At 47.6% G+C, this 26,357-nt stretch overlaps 1 protein-coding gene across 3 annotated transcripts in view; it reads right to left on the bottom strand.

Moving 5' to 3' along the window:
* Positions 1 to 26,357, bottom strand: part of CACNA1H (calcium voltage-gated channel subunit alpha1 H) — a 370,065-nt gene that overhangs the window by 107,448 nt on the left and 236,260 nt on the right. For all 3 annotated transcript variants that reach the window (XM_077918649.1, XM_077918651.1, XM_077918650.1), the window contains exons 8-10: positions 11,950 to 12,042; positions 8,949 to 9,723; positions 6,785 to 7,197 (exon numbers count right to left, since the gene is read on the bottom strand). In XM_077918649.1, coding sequence (XP_077774775.1) covers positions 6,785 to 7,197; positions 8,949 to 9,723; positions 11,950 to 12,042 — 1,281 coding nt within the window. The remainder of the gene's footprint in view (positions 1 to 6,784; positions 7,198 to 8,948; positions 9,724 to 11,949; positions 12,043 to 26,357) is intronic.

The following is a 26,357-nucleotide window of genomic DNA, read 5'->3' as shown; positions in this document are numbered from 1 at the left end:
AGCGTCTCCACCCCCACCATCCAGCCTGGACATTGAGGTTCAGCTCCGAGGGCCTTCTGGTGGTTCCCTCAGTGCGACATGTGATGTTACAGGGAACCAGGCACAGGGCCTTCTTGGTAGTGGCACCAGCCTTGTGGAACACCCTCCCGTCAGATGTCAAGGAAATAAACAACTATCTGACTTTTAGAAGACATCTGAAGGCAGTCCTGTTTAGGGAAGTTTTTAATGTTTGATGTTTAATTCTGTTTTTAATCTGTTGGGAGCCACCCAGAATGGCAGGGCGGGGTATAAATAAGCTGCATTCTAAACTGTACTCTAACTTATATTTTAATCAAATGTTTGGGGTTTTTTTGTTTTTGTTTTGTTTTTAATGTTTTTACTGTATTTATATTCGGTGATAGCCGCCCTGAACCCGGTCTTGGCTGGGGAGGGCGGGGTATAAATAAATTATTATTATTATTATTATTATTATTATTATTATTATTATTATTATTCTGACACTTCATTTAAGTAATCACCTCATCAAGCACACACATGGGGTGTGTGTGTGGGTAGAACTAATCAGGAAAGAAAGTGAGAGATTGCTTGATGCAGCTAAAATTTGGAAGTGATTCTAGCAGAGGCTAATGATCTGGGTTTGCAAGGGGCTTGAAGACCCATTGCTCCTTCTGTTAGTAGGGTTCCAGCAGGATCTCTGCCTCCCTTGCCCTAGAGTTGCCCAGTCAGCATGGAAGGGGAGATTTCTGGCATGGAGAAGATGACTTCTTACCCTTTGTGCTGATTGGAGACTATCAGGGTGAAAAGAGGAGAGTCAGCCACTGAGGATGGGCTCCTAGGGTCACTCTGGAGAAGGTGAGTGGGAAGAACACTGGGGAGGTGTCGCTGTCTATGTCCCAAAGCTAAGCATTTAGAAACACTGAAAGCACAAGGCTCTTTACCTTCAATAGACTGCTGTGCTACATTCTGTTACACACAATGGAACTTAAGTCAATCTGAAAAGAGAAACTGGAGCGCTCCAAACCATTTACTAGTTTCCCTCAGAGCGATCTCTTGGTCTTTGTTGTAAATTAATACATATTTAGATGTGTAGGAATGACCGCCGGGTGTGGAGCACACTTCAACCTGCAGACGAGCCACAGCTGTCTGAACATCATGCTCCCTATCTAACCTTTGCTCTCTTAGTAGTCTGCCGTGCCCTGTTTGTGACCTTTGTCTCTTTCGATTAAACATTGTTCAGGGGGAAAGTGACGTGGTGGAAACAGGTGCCAAAATATCTTTGTGCCACCCCCCGATCTCGTGACTGGAAGATGTGTAAAGGGCACAGTCCAGAATGTATCTGACTGGTTTTGCATATTGTGCTAATAAAAAGAGCCTTCGCAGAGCTAGCTGGCAGCTTGCTTGTGCACAGCTCACCTGCATTACCAATTCCTGCCTCATGTCCTTCGCTTCATAGATGCAGTGCTATGGTGGGCTGAGACCAGCACTTTGATGGGGATGCAAAAGGCTTCTTCTGCAGGGCTGGGTTTTTTAAAGAGATCTGGAGGACTTTAAAGCTTGCACACATTGCTTACGTAACGTTTTGGTTGGTCCTAATAAAGGCATCCCACGCGGGGGGGGGGGGCGCTGTGGGTTAAACCACAGAGCCTAGGACTTGCCGATCAGAAGGTCGGCGGTTCGAATCCCCGCGACGGGGTGAGCTTGGTCCCAGCTCCTGCCAACCTAGCAGTTCGAAAGCACATCAAACTGCAAGTAGATAAATAGGTACCGCTCCGGCGGGAAGGTAAACGGTGTTTCCGTGCGCTGCTCTGGTTTGCCAGAAGTGGCTTGGTCATGCTGGCTACATGACCCGGCTCCCTTGGCCAATAAAGCGAGATGAGCACCGCAACCCCAGAGTCGTCTGCGACAGGGCTTAATGGCCAGGGGTCCTTTACCTTTGTCTTAATAAAGGCATTGCCCTAATATGGATTTCTGAATTTCTCTTACATGCCCACACAGCTACATTTCCTTTTTATATAAGAAGAGAAACTCTTCCATGTCAATCGAAGCCATACCCACCCACCCCCAGAGCATAAGAAGAGTCTGAGTGATGGATCAGGCCAACATCTGCCTTGTCTAGCATCACTGTGGCCAAACTGAAGCCTATGCGAATCCTGCAAGCAGGAGCTGAGCACAAGAACACTCTCCCCACATGGGATTCTGAGCAAGTGGCATTCAGAAGCATTGCTTCCTCCACCTTTGGAAGGAGAGAACAGCCATTATGGCTTGTAACCATTGATAGCCTTCCTTGACAGTTGTGATAGTTTGGACCTATGATGAACTATAGCTACCAGATCAAATCAGCCCTTTCTTCCCTCTCTAGTCTTGTCTCCTGGGGCCACCTACATTTCTCTGCACAGATTTTGTATTGCTTTCAAATAGCCTTTCTGAATGCCATTCTCTGTTTTGGAGAAAGAGAACAACAACAACAACACTTTTACCTCACCCATCTGGCTAGGCCTTCCCAACCACTCTGGGCAGCTTCCAACAGGATATTAAAAACACAATAAAACATCAAACATTAAAAGCTTCCCTAAACAGGGCTGCCTTCAGGTGTCTTCTAAAAGTCAGATAGTTGTTTATTTCCTTGTCATCTGATGGGAGGGCGCTTCACAGGGCGAGCACCACTACCAAGAAGGCCCTCTGCCTGGTTTGCTTTAACCTTACTTCTCGCAGTGAGGGAACTGCCATAAGTCCCTCAGAGCTGGACCTCAGCTCTGTTGGATAAAAGCACCAATGCAAAAGCCAGCAGCAGGTGGCTGGAAAGCAAAACAGGATGTTGTTGTCTGCAGATGTACTGTTGGAGAAAAGGGGCAGTCTTTTCTCTGTACTGAGCACCGGATGTTAGCTCAGTGTGTCATCTGACCTGTGCTGGAAGTGCAGGGGCGGAGTTGTGACTCTTCTGATGGAGTCTGAAGGGAGCAGTCACGTTTCTATGTACTGCTGAATGACAGGAATAAAAAGACATGTAAATAGAGTCCTGTCTGTCTCATTTCCCCTCCCTGGGGGGGAAAGCTGGAAGAGAGAAGCAGAGGGTGTGTTCTTCTCACGTCTAATGAGGAGAATCGCCGATTTACGACCTAGTCTGCCGGGAGACGCAGACGGAAGGTAAACAAGTATCTCACTCAGTTCGCCTCGGGGGAGGCCAGGTACCTCTGACTGTGAGCTGAGATACTGACAAGTGTCCAGGCTGAGCAATGGGGGTGGAGACGCTCCTTGCAGAGAGACCTTGATTGCAATTAACTGTATTCTGTGTCAACATTTCCAGAGAGGAGGAATGGGTCTACCACAATTGGAAAGATACCATGATGCGGCCCATAGACTAAATGTCATTCGTATGATAGCGTAAAAGAGAAGATTCGGATGCAATTGGAATTTGATGAATGCGTGTGACACAGGCCTCCCATTTAACAAAGCTATCTTAGAAATGGTAACAAACCCATTTGCAAAAGCAGAATTAAAGATCTGTCAATCCTGGATATCAAAATTAACACTGCCTATATCACCACTGGTTCCTTTTGCATTTCACTCCCCCTTTTACACAGATGATAGAAAATCGATGGATATGAAATGGAAAGAAAAAAGGCTCGTGCAGATGGATTCGCTTTTATGAAAGTGATATCTCTCTTCCAGCAGGGCATGCCATGGAAAGAACTGAGGGATGAAATGTGAATTGGCTTTTAATCTATCAGGTAATACATTTTATCTCAATTCAACAGTTAAATCTCGTGCAATTAGACCATTCACACCATTTGAGAAACTGAACACTCCCTCCAAAATATTGTTGATTTTATACAAAACACACACTGACTTATCCAATGGACAATGCTTGGCTAATAAACAAAACTGGGAAAAGGACCCAGGTATAGAAATCGAAGCAGCAGATTGCAACACTCTATGGACAACCTTGCCCCACCCCCTCACAAAAAAACAACATAAACCTGCATTTAAGTTAATACATAGGGACGTGGGTGGCGCTGTGGGTTAAACCACAGAGCCTAGGTCGGCGGTTCAAATCCCCGCGACGGGGTGAGCTCCCGTTGCTGGGTCCCTGCTCCTGCCAACCTAGCAGTTTAAAAGCACGTCAAAGTGCAAGTAGCTACATGACCCAGAAGCTGTATGCCAGCTCCCTCGACCAACAAAGTGAGATGAGCGCGACAACCCCAGAGTCGGCCACAACTGGACCTAATGGTCAGGGGTCCGTTTACCTTTACCTTTAATTTAATACATAGATGGCATCTAACAGGTGTAAAACTCAGCTTGGCAGACATAGCATCTTCTGCAGCGTGCTGGAGAGTGTGCAAGGTAATTGATATGACTTTCCATATGTGGTGGACATGTGAATTAGTGCAACCATTTTGGGGAAAGGGTATTTACAGAAATAAAGAAAATTACGAACTGGGACATACAGCGCAATGCAATGCATGCCTAGGTTTATTAACAAATTTAAAAAAATACTCAAATTACGGCAACAAGGAACTTATCACCTTTCTTCTGGTAGCGGCATGATTAAAGGTAAAGATAAAGGTACCCCTGACCATTAGGTCCAGTCGTGGACAACTCTGGGGTTGTGCGCTCATCTCGCTCTATAGACTGAGGGAGCCGACGTTTGTCCACAGAAAGCTTTCCGGGTCATGTGGCCAGCATGACTAAGACGCTTCTGGCGAGCCACAGCAGCGCACAGAAACACTGTTTACCTTCCTGCTGGAGCGGTACCTATTTATCTACTTGCACTTTGACATGCTTTCGAACTGCTAGGTGGGCAGGAGCAGGGACTGAGAAATGGGAGCTCACCCCGTCGCGGGGATTTGAACTGCTGACCTTCTGATCGGCAAGCCCTAGGCTCTGTGGTTTAACCCATAGCGCTACCCGCATGATTACTTATAGAAAAAACTGGAAAGGGCATGATGAGCTACACATCACATAATGTAAACAGAGTGTGTGGACAATCTGAGAAACTAACTAAGAAAATACATGCCCTGAAGGATGAATCTGAGTGTGGTGGAGTCTCCTTCTTTGGAGGTCTTTAAGCAGAGGCTTGACAGCCATATGTCAGGAGTGCTCTGATGGTGTTTCCTGCTTGGCAGGGGGTTGGACTCGATGGCCCTTGTGGTCTCTTCCAACTCTATGATTCTATGATTCTATGATTCTATGATTCTATGATATGGACAATTGTTGAAATATGGCATCCTTTTAGAAAATATTCAAATTTTCAAATAATGGTAAATCACCAATTACACATATAGATTTATGGGGAAATCTGATGCATTGGTCTTCTGTGGGGGTGGGAAACCAATTGTTTTGAAAATGTTTATGCTTAGAGTCTCCTCCTTGAAAATTAAGAAACCCTAATTCTTGGACCACTGCTGGTGTATTCCCACATTCTGATGTCCGCTAGGAAGTAAGTTTGCCCTATACAAAGGTCTTTAGAAACGGGCGCTTGACATTTAAACAGCAGCCTGACAAAGGAGGCAAATGTCAAGGAAACTGAGTAAGTCAGGCAGAATCAAGGCTTCTGTAGGTGGAAGCACAGAAAAGTAGATTAAGGATGATGGGGCAATTTGAAGTCCCATCTGCACTATGCATATGAAACAGTATCACGCCACTTCAAAGAGTCGTGGCTTCCCCTTGCCAAAGAATCCTGGGAGCTGTAGTTTGTTAAGGGTGCTGAGAGCTGTTAGGCTATTCCATTTCCCCGCACAGAGCTACAATTCTCAGCTACAATTCTCTCTCCTAACATGCACATTTTTGCAAAGCAATTTCCCCTATAAAATGAGCTTTTTTCATGGCATTTTCACTGATATATGCATTTCTATGCACACTTTACCCTGGTGCAGTGCTGGATTTACGTATAAGCTAAACAAGCTATAGCTTAGGGCCCCACTCTCTTGGGGGCCCCCAAAAAATTTAAAGAAAAAAATGAATGTACATTTCTAAAATTTAAGATAAAAAACAAATACAGTCATACCTCAGGTTGAATACGCTTCGGGTTGAGCACGTTTGAGTTGCGCTCCGCGGCAACCCGGAAGTAACGGAGCACATTACTTCCGGGTTTCGCCACTTGCGCATGCGCAGAGGCTCAAAATGACGTCACACGCATGCGCAGAAGCAGTGAAAAGTGACGCGTGCGTGCGCAGACGTGCCATCGCTAGTTATGTTTACCTCTAGATGCGAACAGGGCTCTGGAACAGATCCCGTTCATATCTAGAGGTACCACTGTAAAATAAAACCTACCTACAGCAGCAGTGTTGTGTGTTGTGTAGGCTCCTATGATGTAAGTCATGGGCCCCGCCTGCTAGCCTGCTCCCTAAAATATCACTGGTTTGCTCATTTCTATATATAGGGTGCCTACATTCTGCATGGACTGGTTGCAGGGCAACATGGGCAAATGGCTTTAGATACCTGTTAGGTCCATCAATTACCATATAGCATATATTCAACACAAAACCTGACAATTTGTTTTTTACAAAGGACAGCTGGACATATAAAGGGCCCCATTACCTTCAATAGCTTAGGGCCCCATCAAACCTAAATCCGGCCCTGCCCTTTTTTTGGAACACAGCGCTTAACTAAAAAAACTGGGCTGCAAAATTCGGAGACATGTGAATTTCCAAGGCTGGCTGCGTTCTGGTCCTCCTATTGTTTTGCAGGCTGCGAACCAAGTGGATTCACCTTTGAATGCAAGTCAAATCTGATTCCTCCCCCATTCCTACAAAAGCCAGCTTAATGAGAGATGAGGGCCACCTACCTGCTCGTGGTACTCTATCCCCATGCTCAGTGTATTGATGAGGATGGCAATCATAATCCCCCGGTTGAAATACTTGCTCTCCACTATCCTCTTCAGCTTGTTGCCAAACGCCTTCCAGAACCTGGCTATCCTATTCCTCTCCTTTGGCTCTTTCTTCTTCTTCCTCTTCCTCTGCTGCTGGATCTGGTCCCTCTGGTCCCCATGCTTCACATCCTGCGTGAACTCGTAGACGCCGGTGTTATCGTCGCCCGACTCGTAGCTGTCCGACTCGCTGAACTCGAACTCGGGGTCCTGCAGGATGCTGGCACAGTAGGGGCAGTTCTGCAGCTCACAGTTCAGCATGTTGGCCTGTGGGCTGGGCAGGGGGCACTGCAAATTGAAGCCAGACAACCTGCTGGACGTCCGACAAAGACCTGCAAGGGAAGGAGGTGGATGAGATGAATGGGAACAGTTTGGGCATTCCTACCTGGTGGCGCTGTGGGTTAAACCACAGAGCCTAGGGCTTGCCGATCAGAAGGTCGGCGGTTCGAATCCCTGCGATGGGGTGAGCTCCTGTTGCTCGGTCCCTGCTCCTGCCCACCTAGCAGTTCGAAAGCAAGTCAAAGTGCAAGTAGATAAATAGGTACCACCCCGGCGGGAGGGTAAACGGCATTTCCATGCGCTGCTCTGGTTCGCCAGAAGCGGCTTAGTCATGCTGGCCACATGACCCGGAAGCTGTATGCTCGCTCCCTCGGCCAATAAAGCGAGATGAGCACCGCAACCCCAGAGTCGTCCGCGACTGGACCTAACGGTCAGGGGTCCCTTTACCTGGTTCTTAAACGAGGCTTGAGGATTTGCTTAGGGCAGGGTTGACATATTTCAAAAGGTGGAAATCTGGACACAAAAGTTGTTGAGCTTTTTTGCAAAGTTTTCGAGCTATTTTTAAGGAATTTCAGCAAACTTTCAACACATGGGTTGCCATGTGTCTGTATTTCCCCAAACATTCAAGTGATTTCTGCCCAGACATTGCTTCCGACTGCCATATTCCAGCTATGTCCAGGAAATTCTGAACGTATGGCAACCCTAGCTGAGGGGTGCAATTTCATGAGCAGCTGGGTGCTCTTAAACCTCTCGCCCATGGGAAGAACGTGTTCCCATTTGGCCTTGTTACATAAAATTGGTTTAATTCACACTGACATGGGATTGCCTGTATGTACTGGTGAAAGGGTTTAACTCAGTGATGGCCAAACTTGGTCCTCCAGCTGTTTTAGGACTACAACTCCCATCATCCCTAGCTAACAGGACCAGTGGTCAGGGATGATGGGAATTGTAGTCCCCAAACAGCTGGAGGGCCGAGTTTGGCGATCACTGGTATAACTGGATGATTCCATTGAAGCTAAATTAAGAGCAAAAAGGACTATCTGAGTTGCCTTGATAATTGACTGATATTGTTCTCAGGAAGCAACTGATGGTAGAACGTAGCTGTTGTGGCAAATCGCCACGGACAGACCATACGCTTCATGAAATGCACTTCAACACAATACATGGTTAATTTGAGAAATTTGCTCTCGTGGAATGTGGTGGTGGCCACTGGGTGAAATGGCTTTCAAGGGAGATTTCAAGACAACATTAATGGTGTTGGAAAGGTCTATCAGACACCAACAGCTTTTGTGCCTTGGTTGTGGGCTCCTATTGGGCCATCCAGCTAACCATTATCAGAAGCAGAAGGAGCCTCTCTATTCCCATCATTCAGCCCGGACACTGAGGTCCAGCTCCAAGGGCCTTCTGGGGGCTGCCTCACTGCAAGACGTGAGCATACAGGGAACCAGGCAGAGGGCTTTCTTGGTGGTGGCGCCCGCCCTGTGGAACACTCTCCTGTCAGATGTCAAGGATATAAAGAACTATCTTATAGAAGACATCTGAAGGCAACCCTGTTTAGGGAAATTTTTAATGTTCGTTGTGTTTTTTTAATATTCTGTTGGGAGCCTCCCAGAGTGGCTGGGGAAACACAGCCAGATGGGCAGGGTGTAAATAATAAATAATAATTTAGCAGCAGCATCATCATCATTATCCAGTGGGGCTTCTCCTACATTCTTGTATTCTCAGCAACCTTTGATTTCACAACTGGCCTTCTCTCTTTGCCTGCTGAACCTAAGCCGAGATACCAAACCCTTCCCCCCCTTACCATGTTCTCCAACCAAATGATGGAGCTTCCCAAAAGAGTCCACGTTCATATGCACCGGGCTATTGACCACAGGAGTGGTGGCGCCACTGCTCCCGCCGTTTTTCTGCCCCACCGACGCCGGGGCGACGCCAGCCCTGCCAACGGGAGAAGGCAAGATGGTCGGGTAGTTCATGTTGCCGTGATTGGAGAGCTTGACCCCCGCCGTGACGCTGGAAGACTTGCATTTCATCGGGGGCCCTTCCACGTGGCAGTCTGCATGGTAGATGCTATGGACGGACTCCGAATCTGGAGCCGCAGAGTTCCGGAGGTTGGGGGATGGCGGCGGAAGCATGAGTTGACTTCCGGGCTTCATGACCTTGAGCTCAAGGTCGCAGATCTCGGGGTTGGAGCGCGGCCCGTGAGGGCTCCCGTTGCTGATGTGATAGTGGTGATGGTGATGGTGGTGGATCAGGTGGTGAATGGAGGTGATACGCTTCTTGCTCCGGCGGCCTTGGCCGTCGTCTCCGCCGTTGGGGTTGACCTTTTTCCTTCGCTTGCTCTGCCAGTTGTTGTAGAGGCGCAACGTCCTCCTCTTGACTTTCCTGAAAATGTGGCAGATGTATTTGAGGAGTTCCTCGTAGCAGCTCCCCGGCTCGGAGAAGCTGGCGATTGTGCTGTCGTTTGAGAGGTAGCGGGCTCGCTGCTCTTGCATCAACTGATTCTCCCGCTGTTTTGTTTCGGAAAACTGTGTTGCTATCACAACCAGGCACAAGTTAATCATGAAGAAAGAACCAACCTGGAAGGGGACAGAGAAACAGAGCAGTTGCAATATCATTCTCCACCCCCATCATCCAGCCTGGAGGACACTGAGGTCCAGCTCCGAGGGCCTTCTGGCGGTTCCCTCGCTGCGAGAAGTGAGGTTACAGGGAACCAGGCAGAGGGCCTTCTCGGTAGTGGCCCCTGCCCTGTGGAACACCCTCCCACCACATGTCTAGGCAATAAACAACTATTTTACTTTTAAAAGACAACTGAAGGAGGCCCAGTTTAGGGGCTTTTAAAATTTCTGATGCTGTATTGTTTTTAATATTCTGTTGGAAGCCGCCCAGAATGGCTGGGGAAACCCAGCCAGATGGGCGGGGTAAAAATAATAAATCATTATTATTATTATCATCATCATCATCATCCGGGCCAAGCTGTACTAGCGTCCAAAGCCCTGAATTAAGTTAAAGAAAGGTAAAGGACCCCTGGACGGTTAAGTCCAGTCAAAGGTGACTATGGGGTTGCGGCGCTCATCTCGCTTTCAGGCCAAGGGAGCCGGTGTTTGTCCACAGACAGCTTTCCGGATCATGTGGCCAGCATGGCTAAACCGCTTCTGGCACAACAGAACACTGTGATGGAAACCAGAGCGCACGGAAATGCCCTTTACTTTCCTGCCACAGCGGTACTTATTTATCTACTCCAGGGATGCCCAAACTTTTTTCAAAGATGGCCAGATTTGATGAAGTGAAGGGCCGTGAGGGCCGACCAATGTTGTTGACCTATTTTTAATGATTTTACCCCAAAGTTATTGAGCTTTTTTGAAGTTGAAATGGACTTTGGACATGCCTGATCTACTCGCACTGATATGCTTTCGAACTTCTAGGTTGGCAGGAGCTGGTACACAGCAACGGGAGCTCACTCCACCATGGGGATTCGAACCACTGACCTTCTGATCGGCAAGCCCAAGAGGCTCAGTGGTTTAGACCACAACACCACCCATGTCCTGAATTACATAGGTCCAGGGTACCTTAAGGAATGCCCTGCCCATCCCATCCCAAGTTGGTCACCGAGATAATCTGGGGGAAACACTCTTAATCCAGCAACATATGGAGGGTCTCAGACCCCCTTCATTGATGCCCACTGACCATGTCAGCCGGGTACTGGTGGGAGCTGGACTCCAACATCATTCGGAAGACATCAGGTTAGTCACCCTTGGGCCTATGGCTCAAGTGGAGAGAAGCCTAGTGGTTCAATTCCACCTGACAGAGGGGATAGATAGGTCCCCTTGTGTCAAGGGTACTTCCCAGCCCAAGGACTGCACATGGCAGAGAGTTAACTATTTATTGGTGAAGAGGACACTTACTGTCGCTTCGGCAGTTCTGGTTATTTCTGCACAGCAGTCTAGCATCTAGGCAGCTATTCCTAGGTATGCACTCTATGGAACAGTTGCAGCAACAGTGGGCCAACAGTCCTCTCCACTAGTTTATGTACCCCTTTGATGGGCTGCACACACGCAGCCAGAGACTGTGCCTGTGTGGAAGCTGCCTCTGCTCTGCCCTTTTCATTCCCCTCCTGGTTCTGGGATACAGTGGTGTAGGAGAGGGTGGGGAAGTGCCTGGCCCTTCACTTGCCCAACCTGCCTCTTCCTCCCCTTCTTCTGACCCATCCTGTGCTCTGAAGCTCCACCTGCCTCTGGGCTGGTATAGGTCCCCACAAATCACTGTCCCCCTCTCTCCCAAGCCAGATGCCAGCCCCTCTTCCCCCGGTGCACACTTGTCATTGTCCTGCCTGTCCCTAACACCTAGCAGAAATGATACATGGGTGGAATATATGCCGTAGCACCCAGATCGACGAGTTGTGTCCAACTAAGCTTTACTCCGAGCAAACACATTGAAAGCAATGGATTGAAATACAGTCGTACCTCGGAAGTCGAACGGAATCCATTCCAGAAGTCCATTCGACTTCCAAAATGTTTGGAAACCAAACATGACTTCTGATTGGCTTCAGGAAGTTCCTGCAGCCAATCGGAAGCTGCAGAAGCCCCGTCGGATGTTCGGGTTCCAAAGACCGTTCGCAAACCGGAACACTCACTTCTGGGTTTGCAGCGTTTGGGAGCCAAAACGGTCGACTTGCAAGGCATTCGGGATCCAAGGTACGACTGTGCAGCTATTACTTTCAAAGGGTCTACTCTGGGTACAGCCCAATGCTCACAAGATATGACAACGCCCTCTGCCCATGCGCCCGAGCCCATCCCCATACTTACTATTATAAGTAGTATAAAATATATAAAATTGTAAAAAGAGTGCGCATCCATGACATAATACATGATGTCAACCCATCCTTCCAGGGTTATAACCTGTGGGGGGGGGGGAAGAGATGAGAGGAAGAAAAGTCAAGAAAAATACATAAAATACTGCAATTGGGAATTGAATCTGCAAGTAGAGCCCCATACACATTCACAGATGGGTTTTTACACACACACACACACACACACACACACACACACACAAAACCTTTTTTTGTTATTCATCTCCCCTTCACATTATCACACACTCCCTCATTCACACAGAGGCCTCCCACGGGGTCCATGATGGAAGAAAAAATAAAGAGGACTGGGTTAAGATGTTTGGAGGTCCTCAGCACTTAAAAGATTTTGGTGCTCCCCATATGTAATTCAGAATAAAAAACAGTAGTAAACCCGTAAAATAAAATTTTGAGATTTTTTTTTAAAAACTTTTTAAAATCCATAGATTTATTGCAACACATGGCAGGATCTAATTTCCTTGCATTACTCTGATCGACATTTGTAAGACACCTCCCTGGTTTAGGTGGGGATAAGTAATCAAAAGAGAACAGAAAAATGTGTGTGTGTGTGTGTGGGGGGGAGAATAAATTCTGGTTATCCAAGGTATTCTTCCGAGATAGAGTTCATTAATATTCTGTAACATCTCAGCAGCCGAACCTGTGGCTTGAAAAGTCTCGTTGCAATATGATGAAGCCAGATTTCCAAAAGTCAGTATCGGCAGAGCTTTCAAATACCCCAGCTTACATTTACCTTAATTTCCACCCTCCTTTTGCAAAAGAGATCCAGCCTAGCAAAGGACAAACTTTTCTGCAAATCCTCATGCTCTGCAATTTAATTGGGTGCCCTGCTCATCTCTCTACCAAGATAGCAAGTGCCCTAACAGATTATCCAGAGTTGGCGTTGACTTTGCAAATAGGTACACATGGATTAATGTCAAACTTCGGCGATCGTCTACAGCTGAAGATGCCATGGAGAGTCTGCCAAGATCTGCAGAAGCCTGCAGCCAAGGCTTTTTCCGTTGGATTATCATTGCAATAATGAGGATCCCATATGTAACCAACAGCCTGTCCTGTGGTTTCTTCAGGATTTGAGCTTGCTTGGTATTGACAGCAGAAACAGACACATGAGAAGCTGGAAGCTACAGAAGAGCAAGGCATATGTCACAGGAGTCTGCCGGTCAGTAACCACGCAGTTAAAAAATGGAGTTAACTCTTTATTAGCAAAAACACAACCGCCAAAGACATGGTAGAGTATCATGCCTAATGAGCAGAGCAGCTCATTCCCAGTCGTCTTCCTCCATGAAAATCAGTTGGCAAGACTGAAAGTCCTCACATTCCTAGGGCTTTCCCCAAGCAATCTGAGACTGTGCCTGCATGCAACCACCCTCTCCTCCGTCCTTTTCATGCCTCTTCTGGTTCTGGGAGACAAGCGAGGAGGGGAGCTTGTTGCAGCAGGAGGGGGAGACACCTGTGACTCTTCACCATCCCGACTCATCTCTGCTTCTAATTCTTTCTCCTCTCCTGCTTCAGCTTCTGCCTCTGATTCTGAACTTCTCTCTGCCACAGACTCTCCCCGCTCACTAAGCCCTGTTACTTCTTCAGCTTCTGACACTTCCTCCTCCCAGTCTTCCTGCCTTCTCTGTCTTACCATTCATCATCGTCCCACCACCACTCCCCTGGCTCTGAGCACTTCTTCCCTTGGGGGTCCCCCAGCTGGCTCCTCCCATTCCTCTGCATTCAACCAGTCCATGACAGCATATTCCAAAACTCTTAGCAGCGGGTTAAAAAGGTAAAGGGACCCCTGACCATTAGGTCCAGTCATGGCTGACTCTGGGGTTGCGGCACTCATCTCGCTTTATTGGCCAAGGGGGCCGGTGTACAGCTTCCGGGTCATGTGGCCAGCATGACTAAGCCGCTTCTGGTGAACCAGAGCAGTGCATGGAAATGCCATTTACCTTCCTGCCAGAGTGGTACCTATTTATCTATTTGCACTTTGCCGTGCTTTCAAACTGCTAGGTTGGCAGGAGCAGGGACCGAGCAACGGGAGCTCATCCCGTCGCGGGGATTCGAACCGCCGACCTTCTGATCGGCAAGTTCTAGGCTCTGTGGTTTAACCCACAGCGCCACCCGCGCAGCCTCTATTGACCTTTCTGTTCAATTCACATTGCAAATCCCAAAGCGAAGGTTTAAGCCCAGCAACAGCAACATCCTAAAATCCAGGGGTTGGAGAACCATTTTCATCCCAAAGGCCACATCCCCTTTGGGGCAAGCTTCCGAGGGCCACATGCCAGGAGTGGGTGGAGCCAGAGACAAAATTGGGTGGAGCAACAATTGCAATTTTTTCCCTTACTTCAGTAGACTAGTTATATATATATCCACAAACACACACCCTTCTCCATCCTTCATCCAGACAAGCAAGAGTTATTAGAGTTCAAGGACATGCTCTCTTACACATCAAATCTTCCTGAGAGGCCAGTCATCTTAAGGATTGTTCTGTCCTCTTTTTAAATGGGTTTTTAATGTCTCTATGTTGCAGTACACTGCCCTGATATTTTATGGGAGGGCAGTACATAAACGCTTCCGCACGGCATTTTAAAAATCTGATGAGTTTCTTAAAACACAGTTTGAGTTTATCACCTGCATTTATATCCAGGAAAATAGCACTAAGCCTCCTTCTCAACATGCTGCAACGTGGAATGCGTAATAACTCCTAATCTCAATTGGTTTAATTCATTTAATTCATTGCTTTCAGGCCAAGGGAGCAAGCGTTTGTCCACAGACAGCTTTCCGGGTCATGTGGCCAGCAGGACTAAACTGTTTCTGGTGCAATGGGACACCGTGACAGAAACCAGAGTGCATGGAAAAGCCATTTACCTTCCTGCCACAGCAGTACCTATTTATCTACTTGCACTGGCGTGCTTTCGAACTGCTAGGTTGGCAGGAGCTGGGATAGAGCAATGGGAGCTCACCCTGTTGAAGGGATTCAAACCGCCAACCTTCTGATCAGCAAGCCCAAGAGGCTCAGTGGTTGAGACCACAGCGCCACCCACGCTGCACTGCAGGGGGCACCACAGCAAGGCTGTAGAATGAACCACGAGAGGCAGGGCTGTTGAATTTTAGAGTTGCACAGGGAGTCACTGAAATTTGGGAGCCCAAAGTCTACCATCCCCGCCCCCCTGAAACACAGCTCAGTGCTCTCCCGCACCTCAGTGGGTAATTTGGTTCTCACACAGCCTCTAGGCGATGCATAGCCTCAAAGGAAAGGCACAGAGAGGCTTGCAAGTGACTTTCTTCCTTCCACGCTGCTCGGGAAATGTGCTCTGGAGGTACCCGTTAAAAATGCATAATTGTTCTTGCCGCCGCTACGGTTAAATATTTGAACAAGGGGAAAGAGGCTTTAATTAAACGGTGAACTAACAGTGTACTTGTGTTTTCAATCTCCTTTTAGTCGTGGAAAAGGCAAGCCGAGGACTTAATTAACACCGCGAGAAGCGAGCTGTGTTAGAACTTGTAAGGAAAAGAGAGAGAGAGACGCTTGTTAATGTGAGCTGTCCCCAGCCGGGGTGGGCTGTACGTGGCTTCTGTTTCCTGCATGGCAAAAGCACTGGGACTGATTAAAGAAATAGCAGCAGGTGGTGCTTCCCTTAAATCAGGGAAACTGAGGCCCAGGACCTGCAGCTGTGCAAGGAAGGCAGGAACCAGGACCTGGGACAGGCGGGCAGCGTCAGAAAGACTGCTGCCCCAGCTAGGCGTTCACCAGTCACTGGGGAAGCTATGAAGAGAGGGATGCAGGAGTACACCTGACACCTCTCTGCACCCATAACAAACTACAGCTCCCAGAATCCTTTGAGGGAAACAAGTGGCATCATAATGCTTTAAATGTGTGGTGTGGATGCAGCCAGAGACCCCTACCTTATGGAGTATCCATTCTAAAACCAATTGATAGTTAAACAACTCTGGGAATAGTAGCTTTGTAAGAGGAATAGGAAGGGGACGTGGGTGGCGATGTGGGTTAAACCACAGAACCTAGGACTTGCCGATCAGAAGGTCGGCGGTTCGAATCCCTGCGACGGAGTGAGCTCCTGTTGCTCCTGCCAACCTAGCAGTTTGTAAGCACGTCAAAGTGCAAGTAGATAAATAGGTACTGCTCCGGCGGAAAGGTAAATGGTGTTTCCATGCGCTGCTCTGGTTCACCAGAAGTGGCTTAGTCATGCTGGCCACATGACCCACATGAAGCTGTCTGCGGCCAAACGCCAGCTCCCTCGGCCTATAGAGTGAGATTAGCGCACAGCCCCAGAGTCGGTCACGACAGGACCTAATGGTCAGGGGTACCTTTACCTTTACCTTTAAGAGGAATAGGAAGGCCTTCTAACAACTCTCAGCACCTTTAACAAATTGGGGGATTCTCTGGGGGAAGCCACAACTGTTTAAAGTGCAACCACAGTGCTTTAAATGTGCAGTGTGAATGTGGATCTCGACCAGCATTCTGTTCTCACAGTGGCCAACTGGGTACCTCTAGGAAGCCCAAAAAGGGACATGGGTGACACTGTGGTCTAAACCACAGGGTGGGCACCACCACCGAGAAGGCCTTCTGCCCTAAATTGTAGGGCACATTTTGATTTGTGAACCCATTTGGGGTCTGGATCAGTCCAGACCAGTTCTGACCCATCACAGAATCGAATGTGGATCGTTATCTGTACATTGCAAGTTTCCGAAAATCCCATTTGCTGCAGCGCTTGCTGCACATCTGTTGCCATGCATGATGTCAGGTGTGGGATCTCAAAGGAACAATTGGAAGATTAAAGTAAGCTCCCAATAGTTTGTTGGCTGGAATAAGGTGCAGACCCACCAGCCGATCACTTGATGGGCAGTGGGAGTGCAGTTTGCTGAAGGAGTGGGAAGACATTTCTAGTTCCTCCTCCCAATGCTGCTCTTTGAAACTCTGAAAATAGGTATCCAAGGAGCAGTGAGGGGCTGTTTGAAAGCCCTTTTGGAAACAGCCCTGCTCTACTCTGATTCATAGGTTTGAGGATCAGGGTAGTGCTGTTAGGAAAAGAGCTTTCAAGCAGCTCCATGCTGCACTTTGACGTTCCAGCAATCAGGGCTTCAAAGCGCAGCAACACCCGACATCAGGTGATTGATGGGTGGGTGGCCCCACCCACCTGTCAATTTTGGGTCACTAGGAGGGCAGAGATTAAGATCTGCTGCTTCCCACTGGAACAGATTGTCCATCACTCCTCCATTACTGCGCTGCAAAAGTAAATTATTATTGGGGAAAACCTAAAATGTGAAAATGGGCAAAGGGTTTTGAAATGGTCCCAGTTTCTGCAAAGTAACACCTCTACTCTTATAAAATATGCTTTGTGATTTTATCTTGATTACAATAATAATAAAAAGTGACCACTTGGTTTTTAAATCAGGGAAGGAAACTGAATGATGGAGCATCGTATCTGTGAGTCCTGGATGACCTGCTCCCTGCCTCGCAGAACTTTTTCCACCTGGCTTGGGAGGGCAGGACCCTGACTGACTCCAGCTACAAAAACTGAGGCAGGGTTTCTTTTGTTTTTTGTGTTGCAGAGAGAGGTTCTTGAAGTCGGTTTTTTGTATCTTTATTTTAGATCTTGTTATGATTTGTGTGGAAGTTGTTCAGTCTAGTTGTGTATTTTAAATGTTTCATTTATTGCTAATGGCTACTTTTCTTATGTTGTAGTTACGTATTTTGTACATGTTGTGAAAATAATGTTCCATCATGCATCGTATTAGGGGAAATTGCTTTGCAAACAAGTGTACATTAGGCAAAAATGTGTATCTTAGGAAAACTCAGCATTAAAATCCTGATTCATTTTCACGAGGGCTTCTTCTTAAAACCCCAACTGCAAACTGAGGTGGAGATGTTGAGAACTGAACTTGATATCAGGAAGTTGAGAAACCAGAACCATGAGCTTCATCCGTCCATCTCTCCTGGGAGGAGCTTGACTTAGAAATAAAAGGTTCTATGATTTCCCATGGTTTCAGTGTCAAGGCACTGCAAGTCCACCCTTTGCTAGCGGCTGAGCAATTAAATCGCTTCCAACCTTCCCTGCAGAACTCCTCTGCCATTCAGCACCCGTATTAATGCAACACGCAGTTGCTTCAATCCACAGAGATAAAACCGACTAGCGGCACCGACTTTAATTTTGCTTTGAGAAAGCAATTTCGGGCGAGGTTATGCAGCAAACCGGAAATTGGCTGCTGGAGGGGGAGAGAGACGCCAAACAGATTCAATTAAGATGATTGGCAAGCCGGTCCTGGAGGGGGAAGCTGCCAAACTCCATCACAAACTGGCGCTGGGGTGAGCAAAGGAGACTCTGCCCCCCAGGGGTGGGGAAGGAGAAAGGATTGGGCACTTTGAAAGTTCAGAGAAAGGGGTGGCTGTCCGCTGGAGTGTGGAGGCAGGAGGAGCTGTGAGATGGCTGCAGAAGATGGGAGAGCTGGGAGAAAACTAAAGCAGCCAATAGGAACAGAAGGGGAAGCAGGGAGAGGTGGGCAGGGGGCAAAAGACAGAGCAAGCGGTAGGCAGTACCCATTACAATTGGTAGGGTGGAAGGCAGGAGGGCAACAGTAGGTGGCGCCAGAGCAATGAAAGGCCGAGCTAGAGCCAGTCACAGGAAGATCAACTAATTCTAGTTTTGTCCTCCTCCTCCTGCCTGCTAAGTTCTACTAGGAGGCCACATTCACACCATTCATTAAGAACACCAGGCTTCCATTTTAAATAGTCATGGCTTGCCCCAGAGAATTCTGGGAGCTGTGGTTTGTCAAGGGTGCTGAAAGTTGCTAGGAGATCCCTCCTTCCTCTCCCAGAGCTGCAACTCCTGGAGTTCCCTGTGAAGAGGGATTGATTGTGGAACCACAGCTCTCCTGACCAACCTCAGAACCCTTAATTTTTAATGTCTAATGTTTTACAATTTTTTATGTGCTGTAAGATGCCGATAATGGCTGGGGAAAACCAAGCCAGATGAGTGGGGTACAATAATAATAATAACAATAACAATAACAACAACAACAACAACAACAACAATAATAATAATAATAATAATAATAATAATAATAATAATTATTATTATTATTATTATTATTATTAACTACAGCTCCCATCATTCTTTGGGAGGAATTCATGACTGTTTAAAGTGGCCTTACTTTAAATGTATGGCCTGAGACTCAGGAGGAAGAAGCTGATTGGCAGATGGCCTCAGTCCAGTATACCTGAAGGAGCGTCTCCACCCCCATCGTTCTGCCCGGACACTGAGGTCCAGTGCCGAAGGCCTTCTGGCGGTTCCCTCCCTGCGAGAAGCCAAGTTACAGGGAACCAGGCAGAGGGCCTTCTCGGTAGTGGCACCTGCCCTGTGGAACGCCCTCCCACCCAATGTCAAAGAGATAAACAACTACCGGACTTTTAGAAGACATCTGAAGGCAGCCCTGTTTAGGGAAGCTTTTAGAATCATAGAATCATAGAATCATAGAGTTGGAATAGACCACAAGGGCCATCGAGTCCAACCCCCTGCCAAGCAGGGAACACCATCAGAGCACTCCTGACATATGATTGTCAAGCCTCTGCTTAAAGACCTCCAAAGAAGGAGACTCCACCACACTCCTTGGCAGCAAATTCCACTGTCGAACAGCTCTTACTGTCAGGAAGTTCTTCCTAATGTTTAGGTGGAATCTTCTTTCTTGTAGTTTGGATCCATTGCTCCGTGTCCGCTTCTCTGGAGCAGCAGAAAACAACCTTTCTCCCTCCTCTATATGACATCCTTTTATATATTTGAACATGGCTATCATATCACCCCTTAATGTTTAACCCTTTTAATGTTTAACAGACCACTGTATTTTAATACTCTGTTGGAAGCTGCCCAGAGTGGCTGGGGAAACCCAGCCAGATGGACGGGGTATAAATAATAAATCCTATTCTTCTATTCTATTCTGGGGGCTGGCTGGGGGCAGGCTAAGTTTGGTGGGGTGATGCCCCATACATGCCAGTGGACCTGGAGTAGAGATCTAAGGGGATACAAAGCCCCATAATTTATGGGTAGGTAGGGACCATACTGGCGACCCACAAACTCCTTTGAAACAGCCAGGAACATTACACTGCCGCTCTCTAGTAATACATCATTTTGCTAGTGCTCCTAATGATGTGTAAGACGCTTCATAATCACTCAGTAATTATTATGAATGAGTGAGAGAATCTATCCTTAGCTGGCCTCCTCTGTTCCTAGGCCCCTCCCGCTTCAGGCGACTCCTTCCCTAAGCTGCCATGCCTCCGTTTCTCTCTGCTTTACTCTAGCAGCTCAGCTCAGTTAACAGCAGCTAAAATGAGGATTTTGGGGGGATTCCGTTTTAAATGGATTTCTACATGGAATTTGGTGATTCCGACCCAATCAACCTTTTCCCACTTCGGACAGCTACTTGCACTGTGGGCTTGATGGCGTCAAAGTTTGCACGCATTTTTAAAAGCCTAATTACATGCAAAATGATCGTTGGAAGAAACAAAATATGATTTTATTCTTTTTTAAAAAAAAGAAAATTGGAAGGGGGGGGGGAATTGAAAGAAGCCTGGTGTTGACCTTGTTGTTTGCCAGTATGTCAAGGGCTGTCAGAGACCGTGTTGAGGAGGGCTGCACAGATGAGGAATGGTTGGAGCCTCCCCCTCTCCCTGCTCCTGATCAGGATTCTGAATCTTCCCAGGAGCAGGAGGACAGTATAGATTTGGAACAGTGGTTCACAGAAGGGCATAGTTCATTAGATAAAAGTTGGGAAGAAGTGGGTGGTGAACAGCTAGGAGAAGAAGAACCGGGAGGGGGGGGGAGGGGAGAGTGTTAACTGACTCTCTCTCCCTTGGAAGCCTACATCTGCCCAGCCCAAGATCAGAAAGCAAAGTGGTTGCGAGATCAGGTTGCAAGATGAGAAAGTGACAAGGGTGACTTGGGGGGAAGTGGGTGTAAACCTTAACTGGGAGCACCTTTACTCTGAGAATAGACTCTTTGTTCTTTCACTGCAATCATTAAAAATCTATTTAAATGGCAAGAGACTATTTTTCCTTGGTTCTGCTTCTCCAAGGACAAAGGGAGGGAGGGAACTGCTAGCCCGAAACCTGACAAGGGCACTCCTCTGCCAAAGGAATGTGGACAGCAGACAGCGAACTTTTGATGACTCTTACAGCAGCTCACACACCAGTCTAGTGCCTAGGCAGCTATTCTCAGTTCTTCTACGGAGCAGTTGCAGCAACAGGGGATCACTTGCCATCCATTAGTTTATGTACCGTCCCCTGATGAGCGGAACACACACAGCTGGAGACTGAGCCTGCATGGACGCTGCCTCTGCTCTTCCCTTTTCAGTCCCCTCCTGGTTCTGGGAGACAGCAGTGCAGGAAAGGGTGAGGACGCACCTTCACTTGTCTGACTTGCCTCTTCCTCTGACCCATCCTGTGCTCCACCCTTCAATTCTCGAACCTGCCTCATTGGAACAAGACCTACTGGGAAGGGTTACTGTGAGCACTACAACTGAGCTGCTTTGGTTAACTGCACTAACACATTTTTTACTACTACTACTACTACTACTACTACTACTACTAATATATTTATACGTCGCCCATCTGGCTGGTTTCCCCCAGCCACTCTGGGCAGCTCCCAACAGAATATTAAAAATACGATAAAACAGCAAACGTTAAAAACTTCCTTAAACAGGGCTGCCTTCAGATGTCTTCTAAAAGTCAGATAGTTGTCTATTTCTGATGAGAGGGCATTCCACAGGGCGGGAGCCACCACCAAGAAGGCCCTGTGCCTGGTTCCCTGTAACCTCACTTCTCGCAGTGAGGGAACCGCCAAAAAGCCCTCAGCACTGGACCTCAGTGTCCGGGCTGAACGATGGGGGTGAAGACGCTCCTTCAGGTATACTGGGCCGAGGCCGTTTAGGTCTTTAAAGGTCAGCACCAACACTTTGAATTGTGCTCGGAAACGTACTATTGCTGACCTATGCTTGACTCCAGCTCCTGACACTCCAGTTCCCATACCCCATTGGCTGTGTTTGCTAGGCTAATGACAGTTGCATTTCCGTGACATCTGGGGGACTGAAGGCTCCCTGAACCTGCTCTAACTCAAGAGGAACACAAAGAACTGCCTTTTGCTGAGTCAGTATCGCTGGGCAGTCTAGCTCAGCATTGTCTATGATGGCAACAGATCTCTGGTGTTTTAGACAACGGTCTGACCCATGGGTAGGGAGACTAAGGCCCAGGGGCTGGATCTGGCCCAACTGCCTTCTAAATCTGGCCCATGGATGGTCCGGGAACCAGCGTGTTTTTACATGAGTAGAATGTGTGCTTTTATTTAAAATGCATCTCTGGGTTATTTGTGGGGCATAGGAATTCGTTCATTTTTTCCCCTTTCCAAAATATAGTCTGGCCCCCCACAAGGTCTGAGGGACCGTGGACCGGCCCCCTGCTGAAAAGGTTTGCTGACCCCTGGTGACCTGTCCCCACCTGAAAGTGCTGGGGATCTTTTGCATGTGAAGCAGGTGTGTTACAACCTCTTCCTTCTGTCTGAACACCCTTCCATGATGTAAATTTGTGCATTGACAAATCACTCCCCACCAGCAAATCTGGTATTGCACCGCAATATTGACGATTAGCATGGGGGAAAAAATCTATTAAGGGAAAGTGGGCAAAGGTTTTGCAAATGGCTCCAATGTCCGCTTCTCATCTCTCTGCTGAGCTGGCCCTAACAGGAGGCTTGTAATATCTCTTGAGGCAAGTTTGGACAGAAGCGGGAGAGGGCACAGAGTAATTGCCGTGTTATTCTTGGTGAGTTTACAGAGCCCTCCGCGTGGATTCCTGGAGGCTGTGTTATCTGCATTTCTCGTCCTTTCCCCTTTTGAGGGCACATTGATCTGGCTAACGAGTTCCAATCAGGGAATAAAGGTTCATTCTTTCTCCTGTGCTGAGCAGCTAATTCTGCCTCCAGCGCTAACTTCTGAAATCCGGCGGTGAATTTAATGGGTTTGCTCCTGACCCAAGCTCTCCGGTTGCAGGGGAAAACAAAGAAACTTGACTTCTGCTCTATTCCCAGGCAGTAGCAACCCCTGGAAGAGTTATTCCTCGCTATTTCACAGAGACATATCTCACTCTCCAAAAATCTTCATAGCCTTTCCTCTCTGGACCGAAGGATGTCTCAGGGACATGGCTGCAGTTTCTCCCAGGCAAAGCAAAAACACACACACAAAAACAAAAACCCTCTTCATCTAGAAACCTATCATGTCAGGGATAAGGTGAGGCTAAGGAGAACCCTTCTTCCTGACATGCTCACATTCTACTTGCAGAGGATTCTTTCTTTCTTTCTTTCTTTCTTTCTTTCTTTCTTTCTTTCTTTCTTTCTTTCTTTCTTTCTTTCTTTCTTTCTTTTATGAAAGAGGACAGGACTTCTACTGTTTTAGCAGCTATGCAGAAGAGGAAATGGTCACAAATGCAAGACCTGCTGAGGTCCCCTCTTGTCAGGGGTCGGACTGAGGAGGAATGGTGGGAGCCGCCCTCTCCCTTTTCTGAACCTTCTCGAGGGCAGGAGGACAGTATTGATTTAGAACAGTGGTTTGCAGAGGGGCGTAGTCCAGAGGGGAAAAGCTGGGAGATACTAGGTGAGGAACAGCTAGAAGAGGAAACGCCAGGAGAGAGACAGATGGCAGATTCAGTGTCCTTGGAAAGCATTCCTGACCCCCCTTCACCTAAGACTAGACGAGCTCTGAGAGTGATAGAACAGAAAGCGCAGAGGCAACAAGCTCAGATTACCCGACATACGAGTGACGTAGATTAATGGGGATGGAGGGGGCAAACCTTTACTGGGAGCAACGCCATTTCTAGAGAGATATGCATTCTGTCTCTCGCTGTGATTATTAAAGAACTTATCTGGTAAGAATACTCCTTTCGTTTGATCTGCTTATTTACTGCCACCCGGGGAGGAATCCGATTCCCCAAAGTCTGCCAGCTCTCCTATGTCCTTTGTCTTTCTTTGAACGTCCAACAAAGGTTGGGTGTCCATCCATCAGGGATTCTTCAGTTATGATCCCTGCATTGCGAGGGGTCAGACTAGATGACCCTTGAGGTCACCTTCCTACTCTACAATTCTGATTCTATCACTATCCCCATTGATTCTATGTATCAGTCGCCTCCTGAGATAAACATCTAGGCAACTTGAGAAGCAGGATGCTGCGTGAGATGGGCCTTTGGTCTGATCTAGCCGGACTCCAAACAAGGGCCCCATCTCTCCCAGCACAAATAACGCAGATCAACAGCCGAGGGATGATAAATCGCTCCTCATCACATATTCATGAGGCTTGATTTATCATGCTAATTAGCCAAAGCCTTTGCCGCATCTTGGCATGCAGAGAGCAGAAGTAACCCTTTTGTCTCCATGGGAAGGGTTCTGAACCAGGCATGGAAGGGGAAGGACTGAGGAGGACCAGGCTTGGGGCAGAGCCCAGGGGGAACACGCTCCCTCTCCCCACACAATTCATTATGTGAAGCCCAGGGCAGGCCGCAACAACAGGACAACAACCAAGAACTTGGACGGATGCTCAAGGAAAGGGAGGGGTCGTTATTTACTGCCGTGGACTACAGATCATAGCAGGGTGAAGGCGAAGTAAAAGAAGGCTGATCTGTGCACGAGATTAGAAACAGACGCCGCGGCATCTGATAAATAAATGAGAACGGGATGGTGAAAAGCCATAAAAGTGGAGGCAATGAGAAAGAACATGCTACAGTTGTTCACAAGCGTTTGCCAGTTTTAAAATGTCTGGCTCAAAGAAAGAATGAGAGAGAGAGAGAGAGAGAGAGAGAGAGAGAGAGAGAGAAAGTTTGAGTGTTGAGCAGGATAATCCAATGTTCAACACACTGTGAAGTGGCCTCAGATAAGCTACCATTTTGCAGCCTCAGTCTCTGTTTATATATATAAAAATAAAACTGGCCTGTCCATACAGGGTTGTTTTGGGGGTTACTGAGAGAACTGTATACTGGGAAAGAGAAGAACCTGCCTCCTCTAGCCTTTGTCCCCTGGTCTCAGTCCCCATCCTATTCCATTTCAGCTTGCTACTGAAACACATTGAGGCTTCAAAATTCATATGCTTCTCTGAACTTTGAGACGCAGTTCTCCAACAAAAGAAGGCATGGATCTGTTCCTGTCTAGCCATGGCTAAGGAGGAACGAATCTGTCAATTTGGGTTTCTTCAAGTTTCTCATTTTTCCAATCTTAAATTCAGTTCTCCATATTTCCACAGCAGTTACACACACACACACACACACACACACAATTTAGAAGTCCTCATGAAAATTCATCAGCATTTCAGTGCAAATTTCTTCTAGTATGCTCTTTTTTTGTATGCAGCTTTGGCCAAGATACAGGGATGCGGGTGGCGCTGTGGGTTAAACCACAGAGCCTAGGACTTGCTGATCAGAAGGTCAGCGGTTTGAATCCCCATGATGGGGTGAGCTCCCGTTGCTCAGTCCCAGCTCCTGCCCACCTAGCAGTTCGAAAGCACGTCAAAGTGCAAGTAGATAAATAGGTACCGCTCTGTTGGGAAGGTAAATGGTGTTTCCGTGCACTGCTCTGGTTCGCCAGAAGTGGCTTAGTCATGCCGGCCACATGACCCGGAAGCTGTACGCTGGCTCCCTTGGCCAATAAAGCGAGATGAGTGCCGCAACCCCAGAGTCGGCCACAACTGGACCTAATGGTCAGGGGTCCCTTTACCTTTATTGTCCAAGATACACAATGGTGCAAAGCCATTTCCCTGCATACAGTGAATTCTTGTGTGCTACTTTCACTAATGCATGCATTTCTATGGACACTGTACCCTGGTGTATACACATTTTTGCACTCATCACTTGGCTGGAGAACTGCATTGCAAAATTCAGAGGATTTTGAATTTCAAAGGGTGGTTGTCTGTTACTTATTTCCTATTGATTGCATTTTATATTTCACCGAAGGAATGCATCATTCTCCCCTAGCCACATTACCTTCACAACAACCTTGTGAGGTAGGTTAGGATGAGAATTGGTGACTGGCCCAAGCTCACCCACTGAACTTCAAGGCTGTGTGTGGGATATGAACCCTGGTCTCTCTCCTAGGTCCTAGTCTGACCCCTGTAACCAGTAGCCAGTGTGGTGTAGTGGTTAAGAGCGGTAGACTCGTAATCTGGTGAGCCGGGTTCGCTTCCCCGCTCCTCCACATGCAGCTGCTGGGTGACCTTGGGCCAGTCACACTTCTCTGAAGTCTCTCAGCCTCACTCACCTCACAGAGTGTTTGTTGTGGGGGAGGAAGGGAAAGGAGAATGTTAGCTGTTTTGAGACTCCTTAGG

The sequence above is a fragment of the Podarcis muralis genome, chromosome 14 (genome assembly GCF_964188315.1).
Source record: "Podarcis muralis chromosome 14, rPodMur119.hap1.1, whole genome shotgun sequence".
NCBI classification, from domain to species: Eukaryota; Metazoa; Chordata; class Lepidosauria; order Squamata; family Lacertidae; genus Podarcis; species Podarcis muralis.
This window is presented reverse-complemented; position numbering and strand designations above follow the sequence as displayed.